Here is an 18,557-nt window from a genome sequence, read left to right on the forward strand (position 1 = left end):
AAGAAGGGCAAGAGAAGAAATAGCGAGTAGCGGATGTCAAAATGTCGAGGGAGATGGGAATTTTCTATGGAATGGCGGTCGAAAAATGACAATGTTCGTAGATCGTATACGTATATGTCGACTCACCGTAAACCCTAAGGGTAGCCTCGGCTTTTCCCATGCTTGAGGACGCTGAACACGTGTACTCTCCCAAATCCGTTTTCTCTAAACGGCTTATCTTCAACTCGCTCGTTGTCTTCCATTCTTCGTCCGGATGTCCCCGTTCGTCGATTTCGTATCTACCACTGTGTTGACACATCGCTTAACTTTACGGTTCGAGAGTGTATGTGTGTGTATTTGTGTGTATTTATGTGTGCGTGTGTGTGTATAGAATCAATTTTGCGACTCGGTCATATTTGGACGATACGTCGGATCTCACACGCGACACGTTAATCGTAAAGAAACTCTTAAGTAAGTGTAATACACGTTCCGTGATAACATACCCGCTCATAATAACTTGTTCCTTCCTGGTCCACAAGTTAATCGTCTTTGGATAAGCTTCGATCAAACAGACCAACGATACGTTCGTGTCCAGAGGTGAGCTTAATATTTGATTGGGAACCTTTGCGCTAGGTGGAACTGAAATCCCCCAAAAAACAAATAAAACAAATATCTCATCGATCGATAATTAATTCGATCGATCTTATCTTATATAAGCATCATAAGAATGATATCATCGAAAATACTCACAGTTTACCCTTAGATATACTCTTTTGCTGACAGCCGGGGGCACTTCGTTTTTCGCTATGCAAAGATAAGCTCCCATTTGCTTCCTGTCCACTCTTGTTAATTCCAGCTTCTCACCGGACTGGTTGTCCACTATAAAATCTCGCATCGTATGAATATCTGGTTGAAAGCTCTCGTATACATATCGCTGGCCGGATGCCAACGTTCGCAACTACACCAAATTACACGCGAAATACGTCCTTTGCGTTAAAACAACGAGACCACCGCCTATTACGACCCTAAATCTCATTACTCGTTAACGAGGAATCGGACCAACGATTTAAGGAAGAATTATCGATAAACCAGTGACACGGTATCGTACGGTACGCATACGTCGAGCGAAAGTATGGTAATTGAAACGTACAACCGAGAAGTATTCGCTAACTGCTGTCGCGAATATGATATATCGATACTTCACGAAAACCGCGCGAGGGATCCTATCCTATAAAATTCCTGGGAAATTTGCGCGGCAAGGGCGTAGAGAAAGTTGACGATCGTTTATCGTGTTATCGTTTAATTATGCGTGTATGCTCGCAACGCTTTCGAAATTGACCGACCTCTCGCTAATTAGATTATTATCGAGGAACGCGGGCGACATAAATCGTCGCGCGCATCGTCTCATCGCGTACCGATAAAATATGTCAAACTCGCCTAATGAGATCCATCGAAAATGGGAGATTCATTGTTCGCGTTGACAAGTTTCGATTTGCCTCTCTCTCTCTTTCTTTCTCACGCTTCAAAATACAAATACGCGTATTTTTGTCGCAACGTCCACCGTGCTCAAAATATTGCGTATCGATTTATCAACGACCGTTCGAGAATTCGTAACCATTAATATCTCGCGGGGACGATCGACGATGGACGAATTTGCCACGCGTCCGAGCGAAAAATTCGTTCGACGCCAACGCCATCTCCCTCCTCCCGAATTATTTTCACAGCGACCGTCGATCATCTCGGGGAGAAACGAAGAAAGCGTCGAATTCTACGATACTACGGTGCAGGATCGTGGTGCGAGAGCACGTGTACCACGTGGAAATATATCGAAAGTCGTTTCGAACGGACTAATCTCCATTCGATGAGATTCGCGTTTCACCGTAATTGCTTTCGATCGGCATCACGTGGGCCTGCCGGATTTACGATGTCTTCACGTTCCGTTTAAACCGAATCTAGATGGCGTGCCGAGTCGTGACGCGGCTCCCACTCCCCTCTCCTCTCCTCGTCGCAATATCTCGGACGATCAGTCGTGGAAAGAGTGTAGCGACGAAAATCTTGAAATTTTAATCGAACGGTCGAATCGGGCTCGGTCGAATCGAGTATCGGGAAGATGATGAGAGAAAAAGGGATAATTTTTCGGAAAGAAGGAAAGAAGAAACTGGAAGGAAACTCGAGGACGGGCGATATTTGAAGAGTGATATCGGAGAAGGAGGAGGCGGCGGCGGGCGTTTCGAGCGGTCTTAAGAATTAAGAAAAAGAAGAGAATCGAAGGTTATTTGTCACCGGGAACGACGCTCGCGAGAGTGCTCGACTCGAGATAAAAATGTAATATCTTACCTGGTATCAGCGGATCGTGAAGACCCCTCATAAGTATGAAACCACTTTTCTCGCGTCTCCAGAGCACACGAGGTGCCGGTCTCCCGGTAGCTTTACACGAGAGGGTAGCGTTTTCACCCTCCAGAACGGATACCTCGCCCTCCGATGTGCCAGAGCTAAGTATATCCGGCGGAACTGTGAACAGAGGGAGAGAAAGAGAGAGGAGGAAACAAAGAAAGAAGAGTTGTATCGAAAAAATTTCGGGCGTATAAATTCCGGGGGAGGAGGTGGAATGGAGGGTCTGGAATCCGACCCTTCTCGATTTGAAATCAAGTCAAAACCGTTGCTCCCTGCTCCCGAGAAAAATGAAATACCGTCTATCCTTTCGTGGGAGAAGGGTAATAGGGTACAGAAGGAACATTCTCGCGATGAGATCTCGTTTCTTTCACGGGGAAAGAGAGAGGCCATTTCAATTACACGCGATTCAGGTTGGACAAATATCGTATAGATAGGGGAGGGAGTTAGGCGAGTTCGGGTTGGGCGAGAGAAAAAAAAAGGATGCTCGGGACCTTTCCTGTGTTTGCCCACAAAGGAATTTCATTCCATTCGGGCCGATCGCTCTTTCGAGTTGAATACCGGAGGCAAGCATACGCACTCTCGATGAATTCTCCTTCTCCCCCCTCCCTCCCTCGCGGTGTCCACGCACACGCACGATGCAACGTTCGCCTATCCAGTGGCGGAGAGCAGGGTCGGGACCAGACCGCGCGCAGGGAGAAAGAGAGAGACGGTCGAGTAATGTAGGGTTGGGTCGCGTTGTACCACCCTATGCAGGGGGAGGAAGTCGAGGGAAGTAGGAATCGGAGGATGGCGCGGGTGGAAACGAATGGAGGCGAGCCGGGTGAGCAACACGAGGTATGATGGTACGGTTGTACAGGGGTCCCATTGAAACGTATTCTAGCGGCGAGGCGCGCATATTTTCCATCCCTTCTCTGAGATAGGCTAATCGAAACCGGTGCGTGCGTACGTGACGTGTGTGCATACGAGCGACCGCAAACACCCGACTGTATCTGGCCGTAGGAATGCGGTATAACGCGCAATTAGGCATACCTAGGACATCCACGCATCCCAGCTGGCTCAACATGGGCTTCGTGTTCAGCTGGCACATGTAGCATCCCCGGTCAGCTTCCCGAAGTTGGCGGATGTGAAGCCGCGAGGTGGCCTCCTCCTCGTCCCTCCACTCGCTTTGATTCTTCGACTTTGCGTTCTCCAACGTGACCAAGAATCGGGGCGAGTGAGTCACCGTTCGCTGGCCCAACGACAGTATCGTCTTATCCTCCACTCGAATCCATCCCACCTGAGCCAATCGTTCCAAAAAGTTCCATTCAATAGGAGAAAATATATATATGTATGTCTCGCTGTCCTAATTGCGTTAATATTAATTAGATACATCCAACAGATTCACGCGTGTACGTGTTATTCCGAATAAACGCACACGTGCGCGATCCCCTGTATATGCGCGCGGTTAATTATATTGACGTTTCTATCCAAATACGTATAATGTTATTTATATACGTGTGGGTTAAACGCAGCAGCATTGGTGACAAACCAAGGGCAAACGGACCGATGGTAACCTAACGACGTAAACAATTTTCCAGCCAATTCTATTTACCTATTCACTCTCTCCCTCCTTTCTTTCTTTCTCTCTTTTTGCTCTCTCCTTCTTCGAAGGACGAATTAATTCGCCTTAATTATAGTCGAAAAAGGGGCGAGAGCGTCGAGTGATCGACTCGAGTGTCGATGTATGGAGGACGCGTGTTTACGGGTAGCGGCGAGCCGATATATCGAGGACCGATAGATGTTATAGGCGCGTACAGGGCCAACGTATAGCGGTAATTGGTTTTAGGGAGGAGTTGCCACCGCGGGAATCAAACCCCGGCGAAAGGTTCAATTTAACGTCGTCGTATCGCTACCCTCTCCTCCCGCATCTCCTACGCGTTATCTATAACGCCGCACTTGGTAATTAATCCGAGGCCGAGCGTCGTGGCGCGCACATGCCCCGTATGCCTAGGTATGCGCCCGTATGGGTCGGGTTACACCATGTCACGCGGCACCGACCGCATTCGTACGCGCGCCTCCCCCAATCCCCTCGCCGCCACTCGGTGAGTCGGTTAACGCGTTCGCCGTTCTCAAGGCGTGCGCAGATATTCCGCGAAATTCCCCTTGTTCTCTCTACGACACACGGTCGTCTATCGTCGTCTATGTATCTGCTACCTTCGATCGATCCCCCCTCCGAGATAACGAGAGCCCCCCTCTCGGTCGAATTAGTCGTCTAGTCACTAGTCTTTGAATCCACGTAGAAATCAGCTTTAGCGCATCTGTTTCTTTTCCCTCGATACGAGTCTTATATTATTATTCTGGTGTGCTTCTTTTTTTCAAATAAAATTTTATTACGTTGTTTCGGATGAATATCGATTCCTCTGACTCGTCGAACTCGTCCAATTTATTCCGTGCACCGACGTCTTTCAAATTAAAATTTCTTCGAATCTTTTCGCACGTTCCGTAATATACGGCGTTCTCTCCCAACGACGCAAATAATTTCTCGCGCGGCGTATCGCTCGATATTGTTGCGATTGGAAACTGTTACAGCGGTCATCGCGAATCTTCTTAATCCTTTTATTATTATTAAAGTCTACTGATGTACTATAGTTGATTATACAGGGCGACTAGAAAAAAGAAACGTTTGCCTTTCGAAATCGTATCGCGATTCGATCGATAATGGCCTCGATAATGGAGATTTGTTGATGTTTCGCTCTAAATCCCTAATAATCGGCAAGTGGAGATCGGAAACGAGATCGGCAGTGCTGGTGGTACCGTGCTGGTAGACGGGTTATCGACGGACGGTTAGCCCGCACGTACGTACGCGTCTTACATCGCACGGCCGAGGAAGATAAACGGGTGAGATTTCTTTGGAAAATTTCGCGGCTCCGGCGATTCGACGGGTGACACACATTATCCACGGAGTCAGGAAATTCCCCTGTGTGGGGAATACCACGACGACGACGGCTAAGCACGGCCTTTCGCCGTACCTCCTCCTCCTCCTCCCCCTCCCCTTTGGTGTAATATTTCGAGCAGACCCCGGCCCACGAATCTACGTTAGCGCTAAGAGATTGCTCCCCATACCCTTTTCCCAGGCCAGCCTCCCTCCATCCCTTTTCCTCTTCCGTTCCATTGTAATCATGGAAACAATCATTCTTCTCTCTCTCTCTCCCTCCCTCCCTCAGACGCTTCTTCGCTCTAACCTCCGCGATCTCGCTTCCTCCCCCCTCCACCTCCTCCCAAAACTCGCCTCCCGCATCTATATCCGTTCATCTTTCTCGTCTCCTTCCCTTTTCGTCTCCATCGCGGATTTCGGGCTAAACCCCCCCTCCTCTCCCGTCCTGTCTTCGTTCCCGCAGCAAGGTGGCGCGGGCGGGCGGGCGGGCGGGCGAGGGGAGCAACGATGCTCCGCCGTGGCGAGCGCCTATACCGTTTCTCGCTCGCCTCTCCCGCAGCAATCACCGATTTGTCTGAATAAGCCCCCGGGCAAGTATATGCTCGTGCTTACCCCGGGGAAACACCACTCCGGCCAACTCTCTCTCTCTCTTTCTCTCTCTCTCTCCACTCTTGGAACAGCAGCCTGGATCGGCGGTGGATGGGTGGCTGGCAGCAGCGACTCCATAGCCAGCGAAAATAGTCCGGTTCATCGATGGTTGATGGTGAACCGGTGGCGCGTGGAGTAAGAGAGATACGGAGTTGCCAGACTTCCGGTATTAATCGGGGACGAGGCGTCGCGTACGAATTCACGCGGAACGGTCGGATGAACGAAATCAACTTTACGTCGCGTTGCACGGTGTCGAGTTTCTTCTCTCTATCTCTCCTCGTAGATTGGAAATATTATATATCGTGTAGTATATATATATATATATGTATAATTATTATAATATAATTATCGTATAATATTATATATATATAATATTTATATTGGTGGTGGGGGGAGGAGGAATGAAGGAGGAGAGTGGGGGAAAGGAAAAGATGGAGAACGAAAGGACGAGTGGGAACCGACGGCAATTAAAGTTGGAGAAGCAAACTGGAACAGCCTGGAGCGATTCGCCGAATTTGGTAGCTGCTTCTCCCATGCTAATTTGCCTTGTTTGAGCGGGAAACGTCCCGTCCCAGGCCCGATCGATCGTCGTCCCGAACGAGATCGATTCTCGTCGTTCTCGTTTATTATCGAATCAACGAATCGTGGAAGGTGAGGCGAATTTTTTCCCTTGACACAGGACGGTCACGGATTCTCCTTCTCCCCTCCTCCTTCGAGAAACTCGAGATCGTATTTTTCCCCCGTTTTACGAGCTTTTTATGCGAGAACGTACGGGAAGAGGATTTGGCCAGCTATAAATAAGGGAATAGGAACCGATTCCGATCACAATCGCCCTTCGACCTTCGATCTCTCGTCTTTTCTCTTTTTATTTTCATTTTCGTCCACTGTCCCGAAACAGAGACCCGTCCATCTCGTTTCTTCACTTCATCTTTGTAACCCCTTTAAAGAAACTGTTTAATATTCGTAGATCGATAGAATCTAGGGAGGGAAAAGATGTTTTCGGCCCAACTCTGTACATGACCCGTCCGATCAACTTTCGAAAGCCATAAATCTTCCTTCTTACTTTAACTTTTCCCTTTCCGTCCGTCCGTCTGTCTCGAAGAGAATCGCGCCTTTGAAGCAGCGCCACATTTCTCGTTCCAAATTCTCCCATCGGTGAAAATGTAAAAATGACCGCGGGTCGAGCCTCGGGGAGTCTTCTTCTCCCGTTCTTTTTATCGTTCCTCCTCCCCCTCGATCCATCTTTCGAAAAAGCCAGACCGAGGAGGAGGAGGAGGAAAGATCCCTGTCGTTTCATCCGTCGAAAAAAACGATATCTAATATACCGACGAATTAAACAAAATCTCGACTCGCGTCTTCCGTTTTTTTTTTTTTTTTTTTTCTTTTCTTTTTTCCCCGTTTCGAAATTCTTCCCTTTGTGAAATTCTCGGAAGAGCACGGCCCACGGCAAATCCACGTTATATATTCATGAACGGTTAACCGGGGGTTTAGGCGGTGGAGGGAGGAGCCGTGTGAAAGAAATGGAAGAAGGTTTCTTTCTGGGGAGGGAATAGAGGCGTCTTAAAATTCGCGCGTGTTGGCGTTCCAAACAACAATGGATCAAAGGAGTTTCGCGGGGAACCGCGTCAAGGAAGAGGGGGGAGGAGAGAGCGCGTGTGAAGTTTTGATCAGAGGGACGACGTTAAACTTGCCGGCATTCCTTCGAATTGGATTTCCTTTCCACGGAGGTGAGCGCTGCGTGGTGCTTTTCCCTCTCTGTAGCTTTTCTGTAGAATCGCGATCCCGCACAGTCTTGTTTATCAACCGAGACGCTCTCGCCTCTCGTATTTCGCCAGGCATTATTCGAGTCTGAATAATGCACGCGTTTTTAGAGTAATCCGAAACGACGCATGCGCGTGAGCGAGGAAATTATCATCGTTTTATCGTTCCCTTTCGATCCGGCGTTATATTCTTCTTCAACGTATGAAACTTTTATTTTAACGTATTTTTTACGGGTAAAGAAGGAAAATTTGTGGAATATTAAAGTCTACGTAATCGTTGTTTCGCGCGATAATTTAATAATAAATTATGATGCATCCTCGGTTTGTTAGGACAAGTATGTACTCTCACATTCGCGTTTATTTTTATTTTTCATCTTCTTACATTTATATTTTCCTTCTCCCTTATCCTCAATTTCTTAACGAATATAATTAATTATTCAATAACTGAAAAAAATCAAACTCACTTTTAATTAGTTTAATTTTACCGTATTCCACGTTTACAAAAACTTTATAAAAATTTGAAAATAATATTTCTATTCCCACTTCAAACATCGAATCAAACCGAAATTATTCTCAGCTTTGCAGGAATTTACTCGATATTTTGAAGAAATCAAACAAAAAATAAATATTGTCACTTCTCGAGTTACCGATTCCAGCGATGCCGATTCCTGCGATGCCGCGATCGGTGTTGCGTTGGTTTAAAAATGAAAGAGCGATGCACGGGTGCGAATAAGTGGAGCGCGGTGTTGCCGATATCGCCACACATTGGTTAAGGGACAAATGGAGAGAGTCGTTTCGCGTCGAAGGATAACAACGCGGGGATCCAGGTTCCAGGAGAGTAGTTACGCCGAATGGATTCGCACGAATGCAAATTTGCGGTTGTCGGGTATTATTCGGCTAGTTGGCCGCTCCGTGAGTATCTCGTTCGCGCGTCGTAGATGGGCGCGTTAAAAGCGTGCCTCCCTATTCTGCCCCCTCCATATCCTCCGAAAATAATACGAAATAACAGGAGAGCGACGAGGCGCGGACGCGTAAACGGATTTTGAACGGGTTCGATCGAAACGGGAGGGAACGTCCGTTCTTTCGACGCCGAAAATGTGTGTTGCTTCTAGATTTTTCCTTTTTTTTCAGCTCGACGATTAATCCTCCGCGATCGAGTAGTTGCACACTCGGGGACCGCTTGGGTCGACGCGATAATTCGAACGGCGACGATATTTATTTAAGAGAAATTGTTTGATTTTTTTAAAAATATCGCTTCACGATTCTTAAGTTTTTTTACGTATAATTTATTATGAAGCGTGGAATAATATATGAATTTAGATTTTTTAGATCTCAAATTAGACGGTGATCGCGGATACTATATTTTCGGCGTTGGTTCGAGTTTGACAGGAATGGAAATATTATTTTCAAATTTTTTTCAGTTTTTGTAAACATGGAATACGGTAAAAGGAAATTAATTCGAGCGAGAATGAGTTAGATTTTTCGTTATTTAATAACAAAATTATTTATATTCGTTAAGAAATTGACGATAGAGAGAAGGAAAATAAAGATGTAGTAACATGTAGTAACGTGCAGGATGAAATGTGAAAGTAAAGATGTAATAAAATAAGATGTGATGAAAATAGAGATGTAATAAGAGAAGGTGAAAAATAAGAATAATAGACGGTGAATGCGATAGCACGTTATCGGGATATTAATTCAAGATGAGTTTTTCGTTATTCAATAAAGAAATTATTTCTATCTTCGTTGAGAAATTGAGGATAGAGAAAAAGAAAATAACGATGAAAATAGAGATATATATTGTAAGAGGATGAAAAATAAGAACAATAGACGGCAAATGTGAGAGCACGTTATTGAGTTTGTATTATCGCGATACTTGCCCTGACAAACCGAGGATGCATCTTGATAATTACGTTATTATTAAAATATCCCGCGAAACAACGATATGGATTTTAATATTCTTCGATTAAATTTTCTTTCTTTACACGTAAAGATACGTAAAATATTAGAATATAAAAGTTTCATACATCAATTTGTATGTAAAATCATTTTAAGTTAGCTAAAAAATTCACCGAACGAGTGCGAGAAATCGCGTGGAATTGTTGGTTCGGCCGAGCGAAAAAAGCCTAAAGTGCAAAGAATCGAATCGGCCGGCCGAGATATACGACGAAACAAGTAACGCGGGCGATGCGAGATCGGAAGAAGAAATTACGTTTTCGCGCCCGTGGCTAGATATTGTTTACCTATGTTTCTTTTCTTTTCTTCTCTTTTTTCTGTCTCGTCGTCGAAAGTCGTCGTTCGAGTTCGATTAATAGCCTAGGGTGGATTCGCGTTCAAAACTCCTTCTTATTCGAAGAAACGTATCGCGAAATAACCTCGGGCCATCGGCCGGAATCGGCATTCCCCTTGGTTCAAACGTTTCCATCTCAGAAATACTCCTTCTCCCTTCCCGAATACCGTTGTTTTCGCGCTCCTCTCCCCTCTTTTTTAACAAATCTACTCAACAAATTTTCGCGACTTTTTCTCCATCTCATTGAATATACTCGATATACTCGATTTCACATTTGATGTAAATACGAATTTGTTATTTTAACGGAGGTTTTTCTCTCTCTCCCTTTCCTCCTCCAGTTTTTATATATATATCGGTGAACTCGGGGATGTACCGCAGCACCAGTTTAAATAAACTTTCGAAAATTTTCAGCCCGATATTTCGCGTTGTTGTCGTGCAAAAAAGCGTGTAAAGCCGCACAGCACCCACCCACTCCCTTCAAAAACTTTTCACAAGCGGCCTTCTTCAGCATTCCGTTTTTTTCTCTCTTCGTATTCCACCGTTTTCTCCGCAACAACGATCTATCAAATCTAACTATTATTATTAAATACGCTACGCGCGTGTACGCGCGTGTAGGAAAGAGGGGGAGAGAGAGAGGGAGAGAAAAGAAAAGTTGCATTCCGGATCGACATTACTTAACACGTTAAACACTACGCCGAACAACGCGAAACAATATATAGATATAGATTAATATTATAGATTTAATATTCGATAAATTTTCTTTCTTTACACGTAAAGACACCTAAAATATTAGAATATAAAAGTTTTATACGTTAGTAATCCCGATGGATCGCAGACCGTTCATGTTATTCCCACATGCATGTCTCTTTTTGCATGCTTGTTAAACCGAACATTTGATTTAGGCAATTTCGGTTTGATCAATGAATTAAGGAAAAGATTATAACACTTGAAAAACATTAATAAAAGTAACCAAAGGTGAGGTTTGTTTGTACATTGATTACGATATATTGACAAAGAAAAGTAAAACAGGCTGAGCGTTTAACTAACGTGTTAACTTAAGCGAAATTGAAAATTCCGCTTACTTACTCGGTGATAGTGAAAGAAGCTGAAACGTAAGAATGCACGCAAGATCTGTCCATCTATTAGCGCGATTAAACTCGCCTTCTTAATTTCGAGATTATCGAAATTAATTCGACGACGAAAAGTTTCGTCCCGTTTCGTCGAGTGAAAATTCGTACGTCCTTCGCCTCTTCCACGCCGAGAAACCGTTGGAAGAAGAAGAGGAGGGGGAAGAGAAGAAGGAAGAGGCGATTGGCGAGAGAGGTGGGGGAAAGACGGCGCGACATCTGCCACGAGCATCCACGTGACCCATTTGTCGCGCCGTCACGGATCGCGCGAATATCTTTCTCTCTCTCTCTCTTTCTCTTCCCCCCTCTCTTCTCGTATCCCTTACCTTGTGATTCCCTAGCTTCCGAATAGTGCACGGCAGAACGGCCTCTTTCCCAATAGCCGCGGTCACATTACCGATCGGCTCCGCGAAACTCGGCAGATCTGCAAAAATCCAGTATCCTTGTGTTTTCATTCTCCTGGTTTATGGAATCGTAGTGATGGTGGTAGTGTTTTTTTTTTAAAACGATTCTGCGAGAAGCGAAAAAGAGAAGGGGGAGGAGGTCTGACGAATGGAACTCGCTGCTTTTCCGCCGTTGCTTTTCGCTACTCCCCTCCTCCTGTTTCGTTCATTATCCTCGCGTTTCGCGAGCTTCTCGTTAATTTTCGGTCAAAGGGTGTCTCGTTATACACGCAACAACGTTTTCCATTCCTTCTCGCGGGCAACGTTACCAACAACGCGTATACAACTTTGCACCGAAACCCGCCCCATTTAGAATTAGCTCGCCTCTCTTTTTCTCTCTCTCTTTCTCTCGCGTGGATCGCCGTTCTTTATCGGCGCGAACACGCGTCGCCACACCAACTTACGGAGGGAGGGGAAAAATGTATGGAAAAATGGGCGCGACCCGATAAAATAGGTGCGCGATATTTCGCGTAAACTCGAAACATATTTCACATGGTTTACAAACCGGGAGGGGGGGCGATAGATTCGATAGCCCCGTGATTCGTTGCCCCTCGTTAAAGCGTACGTGACGATACAACGACAACGTATTAACAGCTCGTTGGAGCCGTTATGATATCAAGGAGAAGAATGGCAAAGCGTAGTTTCTGCCAAAGACATCCTCCTCCTCCTCCTCCTCCAATTGGATACCTTACGTCGAGCAGATGCGAAAAGTGCATCGACGGAGGAAGAAATTGAGGGAGCAAAATGTCGATTTCGAAATTTAGAAATCGAAGACGCGGGAATATTCCCTTATCTCTTATCTCCGTTTACCGAGAGCGCGCGTGCACTCCTCTCCCTCGTTTCGAAAGTTTCTCGGTCGAGTAAAGGAGAAAGGGTGAAAGGAAAAAGGGCGAAAGGAGGCGAAATGGGTGAAAATGAAGGCGGGCGCGATGGCCACATGGCGCGATATCGCGATAACCGAAGTTCGAAAATGGGAGGAACGGCGCGCGTGATACCGGTCCAACCGCCACGACGTCGCATCGTTCGAGGTGTGCATCGAACGGAAAAACGCGAGGTTGCAGCTGCGTCGAGTCGAGTCCTAGACTCCAAGATATATCCGAGTCGAAACTGCTTATGAAAAGAAAGGGAGGAGGAGAAAGAGAGAGAGAAAAGAGATTCTTGCTATTCGAAGAGTTTGGGCCCGGCGGACCTGGAAAACAGTTCCCGTTCCTATTATGATAAGATATTCACCGAGAGAAATAGGAGAGAGAGGGGGGAGAGGGGAGAGAATTTTCAGGTTTGCAGCGTCGGTATCTCGGAACGTAATACGAGGAAACGTGGAGGAAAATGGCGAGCAAGGAAGGCGGTGGTGGGCGGCGAGGAAGAGGAAGAACCCGGGAGGGAATGGAGAGCGGCGGTGCACCGAGTCCCACTCTCCTCTTTCCCCCTCCCCCTCTATTTTATGGCTAAATTATTCTGGCAGAAAAATAATTCAATCTCCGCTTCTGTACAGGTTATCGTTAGAGTTTTATCCCGAGATATGCTCGGTCGGGATTTCTCCGGGAAACGAAGAGTTTTTTTTATCTTTGGACAAATTCGAATACCTTCGATAAAGTCGAATCTGATTTTTCTAAGAGCGACCGCTTTTTTCCCTATCCCTTTGGCTCTGATCGCTCCTGTCGCCGATCTCGTAACGGCCAACGAAAATGAAATTAACGAGGACAGCGCGGAAGCCGAAGCGAAACGAAACGCTCCACTCGATTCCGAGATCGTGTTGATATCTTCGTGTTTCGTTCCGCGAAGGAGTAAACAAGGATGGATCGATGGATATTCGTAAATAAAAGCAGGAATGGAGAAAGAGGGGGGCCGTATACGTCCGGCGAAATAATATTCTTCGAGCAAAGGATTCGCCCTCTCACTCGTAAATTGGGAAATTTTTCTCCGATAGTTTGGGAAGCGGAAACGGGAGAAAAGGAACGCCGAAGATCGAATCGCGAATAGCACGGGTTTGGAACGGCGAGAGGAAGCATCGGTAGAGACAGGATAAAATATCGTAGCGCGTATTTCAGGGGAGATCTTTGCGGGGAGAGAGAGGCTCGTTGCGGACGGCAACTGGTAACGGTCGTCCACGATATCTATCCTGCAATATCTCTCTCTCTCTTCCTCCGCCGCGCGAGGAACAACGTTTTTTTCACGTTACGTTACAACTTACAGCGAATAAAGAAGAATCGTTCCGTTTCGCTCGTAAAAATACGCATTCTCTATTTCTCGACAAATTGTTCTCCCGGTGGGTTACTTTTACTATCGAAAGATAGACGCGCAATCCGAGAGATGGTCGACGTCGCGGTCGAGAGAGAGAGTGAATGAGAGAAAGAAAGAGAGAGAGAGAGAAACGCGGGAGAAAAAGAAATCCGGCGAGTATCGAAATGCGTTTCCCGTTAACTCTCGTCGTAAGCAAGGATATCTCGAATCGGCTATTAACGTTGAAGATCCACGGCGACGTGGATTTTCCTCAAACGAGAGTTTAACAAAGTTCCATGTTATTACGATGGAACAGGGAACTTTGAAGATAAGAGGGAGAGAGTACAGAAGGAAGCTTGACTTTCAAGGGAAGGCAACTTCGCTTCGGAAAGAGCAAACATTTCTCTCTTCCTTTTTTTTTTTTTTTCGGAGCAGAGCTCGGCAAATTTTTATCCCGACGAAAGCATTAATTTGTAAAAAAAAAAAAAGGAAGAAAGAAAGGAAGAAAAAAAGAAGGAGAGATAAAAGTATAGGAATTTCGTGGCACGGTCGCGGCCTTCTCCCCCCTCCACCTCTTTAACTCGCGTTTCCGAGATATTTAAGTTTCATCGCGAAACTTTAGCGAGACGTTGCATTTATTAAATCCTCTGGCATATTTGACGAGTAAATCTGAGAATTGTCGTATCATTGTCGTTATCCCCCGTTTCCAAGGAATAAAGGATATAAAAATCGGGAGAAGGATATCCCGGAGAGCGAACGAGAAGAAATGGAAGGAAGGTAAAGAGAGAGAGAGAGAGAGAGAGAAGGATCCATTTATTAAAGGGACGATATTAATGTTTGAGCTAGTTACACTGAAACGGGGGAACGGAACGGAACGGAAAAGGTAGAACGGCAATGAAAACGGCAATGATCGTAAACGTATTTCACTCGAATATAAAAGATTACGTATTACAAATATGTATAGAAAATCAATCTCGTGCCGCCCGCGCCGTTTTAATTAATCGCGCATCAGTTGGAACGAATCGGCCGCTTTCCATAATACGCGCGACTTTTAATCGCGACTCGCCACGTAATTCGATCAATTTAATTACATTTTCCGCGAACAATATAAATTCACCGTGGCAAGCGATAGATAATATTTGATACGTTAATATCTCGAAAAGTAGGAATCGGTGTGTAAAATGGGTCAGTGCGAGCCAACGAATAATAAAAGCTATTTCATCGCGACGATAGGTACACAAGGCGCAATTATATAACCGTTACGATTAATAAATGCGGCGGGATCGAACACTCGGAAAGGAGGAGGGAGCCACCATCTGCGGACCGCCCGTTTAAAGTCTCGTTCGACCCCTTCCCTCCTACCTCTTCCCTCCCTTTTCCCCCGGTTTGGCTCGGTCGTTGCAACGCGTTTACGATGCTTATTAAATTCATTAAACGCACAAATCGCGTATCGAGTATCCGTATTGAAACGCGACCACCTCTTACCTCGATCGTTTCCATTCCATACCATCGCGTTATTGCACGCGTATTATTTCCTCGTAATCATCGTTATTATTTACTTACTGCAGAAAGAAAACTTTTATCGGAAAAATCGAGTCGGCCCTCGGACCCGACGATATAATTTCCGCCGCGAAACTCCGTGGTCCAACACGCGCCTTCGTCCAACGGTTTTTGCTACAAAGGATTCGTTATAAATCTGTACAGCGATACTCGCTATGGATAATGGTCGAAAAGTAGGTGGTATGGAATGCCCTTTTCTTCTTTTTTTTTTTATTATTTTTTTTTCTTCCCTTCTTTTTTTTTCCAGAACTGAACTCGTTATCGGAGTTGGGTAACCAGGTACGTACTATATATATATATATATATATATATATTATATATACACGTTACACTATATATGTATATAGGTAGTACCTAGGCAAAGTGAAATGGACGGGGGAGTGGGAAAGGGGGGAGGGATGGAAAGTTAGCATACGAATGCCCAATTGTGTTTGTGGACTGGTTCGTCGCTCTGATTTACATAGTTATTATGATATTATGCAGACGCAAAAGGATTTTTATCATCGTAGCCTGTCTTTGTCGTGAAAAGAAAAAGGAGATAGTACAACTATCGCGTGACACGAGTTTTCTTGTTTTCTTTTTCTTTTTCTTTTTTTGCCGCTCTTTCCAATCCGTCGAAAGACGCATGAGCATTTAAAAGAAGATATTTCGAGAGATAATTTGAAAGAATTCCGACGAAAAAGAAAATTCAATTGGTTCCAATTGATTCGAAGAAGAATTCGAAATAGAGGAAATTAACCGAAAGAATTCGATGTTAATCTCAGATTTTACGCGTTACTTTCTCTCTCTCTCTCTCAACGTCGTAAATTTGCCTCTCGTATCTTCCTCTTAATCGGCGTAATTTTTCTCGCGCTTTGTATCTTCCTCACCATTGTAATCTTCGCCGCCCTATATCCTCCCGTTTTTAATCCCATCGCTTCTAGAAAATTCCAAATATCGAACTTCGTCTTCCGCTGTTGCTCGCGCCACGGTCTAGATGTTGTAGCTGGGCACAGCTGAATTCCGACCAACTTAACGAATCGATGAATCTCGTTGTACAAGAAACGCCCCCTCTCCCCCGAAACTTGGACGCGGAACAGCGTATCGTAGCGGGCAGAACTAAAGCCGATTACTAAAATAACACTCGAGGTTCCGCAGCAACTAGAGAGAGAGAGAGAGAAAGAGAGAGAGACGATGAAATCCATCCGAACAAGTTGATTCGCGGTTTCGTATCGTGAGAATATACATATATATATATTATTGCAAGTTTTTGCAGCGTTTTGCAACGTTGCAACAAACAACGAGATTATCACTATTATTATCATTTCGATCGTTACTCTCCTCTCTTCCACGTTCTTTCAAAAGAGAAAAAAGAGGAGAAGAAGGAGGAAAAGATCGGCTGGCAAATCGAACGGAAACTGGACGACGACCGGTCGTCGGATAGATATATCGGATCGATCCTGGATCCGGGCGAGTTCCCGCGGCGGTCCTCGATGGTAAACGTTGGAGAGTGCGGGAGTTGCGGGAGTATTCTCGGTGGGCTAAGCGGAATACGATGGGAAAGCGGATTATAGGGACTGTGTTCGGAGTCGCGGGGAAAAGTTGCTCGCTCTTTTACCCCCGATTCCCCACGACTTTAAATTCTCACGGCTCGAATTCTCCTTACCGCGAAACTTTATAGAGGGCCGTAAATATACAACCCCTTCTCTCTCTCTCTCTCTCTCTCTCTCTCTCTCTCTCTCGCTCTCTCTCTCGCTCTCTCTCTCTCTCTCTCTCTCTCTCGCTCTCTCTCTCGCTCTCTTTCACTCTCTTACTCCTCTTCTCTTCTCTCCTCTCCTTTCATCTCTTCTCCTCTCTCTCTCTCTCTCTCTCTCTCTCTCTCTCTCTCTCTCTCTCTCTCGCGCACACACACACACACACACACACACACACATTCTCTCTCACTCTCTTACTCCTCTCTCCTCTCCTCTCATCTCTTCTCCTCTCTTTATCTCTCTCACTCTCTTACTCCTCTCCTCTCCTCTCCTCTCCTCTCCTCTCTTCTCCTCTCCTCTCCTCTCCTCTCCTCTCTCTCTCTCTCTCTCTCTCTCTCTCTCTCTCTCTCTCTCTCTCTCTCTCTCTCTCTCTCTCTCTCTCTCTCTCTCTCTCTCTCTCTCTCTCGCTCTCTTACTCCTCTCCTCTCCTCTCCTCTCATCTCTCCTCTCTCTCTCTCTCTCTCTCTCTCTCTCTCTCTCTCTCTCACACACACACACACACACACACACACACACACACACACACACACATTCTCTCTCACTCTCTTACTCCTCTCTCCTCTCCTCTCATCTCTTCTCCTCTCTTTATCTCTCTCACTCTCTTACTCCTCTCCTCTCCTCTCCTCTCTCTCTCTCTCTCTCGCTCTCGCTCTCGCTCTCGCTCTCTCGCTCTCTCGCTCTCTCGTGCGGTGTCCAACGTAATACATCGTCCGCCACTTTCTTCTCTCGCCAGGATTTTCGTCAGGAGGAGGAAGAGACACGGTTCGACCCTTTACCTTCTGGCTCTTCTTCTGGTAAAAGGGGGATGGGCGGGTAGGAGTAGCCACCGTCAACGACGACTAACGCCGCGATAATTCCATTTCCCACGAATTCGTACTTTAATTAATCGAATTCGCGCCCGTGTCCCCGGGATCTGCCAGCCAACCACCATCCTCCTCCTCCTCCTCCTTCTCCACCTTCTCCTCCCTTCCCACGACAGGATTCGATCCTGCCGGAAATTAGTAAGATCGCACATGCGGGACACGAAGGTTTCCTAACTGCGTCCTATATACATATATATGTGTGTATATATATATGTATATGGACGAATACTTGGACGTTATTCGCGTCACGCTTCCTCCTCCTTTAATACGTCCCGGATAGACGGTCCTCCTTGCATCGCAGAAAAGGAGGGGGGAGAAAAAAGGTTTATTAAAAAGTTTGGAGGACGGAGAATTCGCGAGTAAACGCTTGGTGCCGCGTTGCGAACGGATTGAAATCGGGATCGTTTTCGGGATTCAGGGAGTAGGAAATATTAGCGCGTTCCAAGCCGTTGAATCCGTTTCAGGAACGGGGGCCGAGGGGAGGGAGGCTGGTATAAACGAAGGAAGGGCGAAGAAGAATGGGAAGTTGGTGGGCGCGTTGGTGGAAAGTATGCAAGGTGTGCGAGAGCAGGTTCGCGGGGGCGTTCATCCGAAAATCTAATTTCGCCGTGCTCCTTCCATCCGCC

At 46.0% G+C, this 18,557-nt stretch overlaps 2 protein-coding genes across 5 annotated transcripts in view; one reads left to right on the forward strand and one right to left on the reverse strand.

Annotated features, from left to right (window-relative positions):
- LOC108002806 (lachesin-like) overlaps nt 1–18,557 on the reverse strand; it is a 29,569-nt gene that overhangs the window by 2,396 nt on the left and 8,616 nt on the right. For 3 of the 4 annotated variants that reach the window (XM_062071685.1, XM_028669143.2, XM_017064689.3), the window contains exons 3-8: nt 11,439–11,536; nt 3,403–3,649; nt 2,317–2,490; nt 730–858; nt 483–618; nt 127–284 (exon numbers count right to left, since the gene is read on the reverse strand). In XM_062071685.1, coding sequence (XP_061927669.1) covers nt 127–284; nt 483–618; nt 730–858; nt 2,317–2,490; nt 3,403–3,649; nt 11,439–11,536 — 942 coding nt within the window. Of the gene's footprint in view, nt 1–126; nt 285–482; nt 619–729; nt 859–2,316; nt 2,491–3,402; nt 3,650–5,899; nt 6,250–11,438; nt 11,537–18,557 lie in introns of those variants that run through there. The other variant, XM_062071686.1, reaches the window with a different exon arrangement.
- Nucleotides 438–18,557, forward strand: part of LOC108002805 (protein pygopus) — a 52,165-nt gene continuing 34,045 nt past the window's right edge. The window contains exon 1 of the mRNA XM_062071683.1: nt 438–576. The gene's annotated coding sequence lies outside the window, so the exon portion shown is untranslated. The remainder of the gene's footprint in view (nt 577–18,557) is intronic.

The sequence above is a fragment of the Apis cerana genome, linkage group LG2 (genome assembly GCF_029169275.1).
Source record: "Apis cerana isolate GH-2021 linkage group LG2, AcerK_1.0, whole genome shotgun sequence".
Classification (NCBI taxonomy): domain Eukaryota; kingdom Metazoa; phylum Arthropoda; class Insecta; order Hymenoptera; family Apidae; genus Apis; species Apis cerana.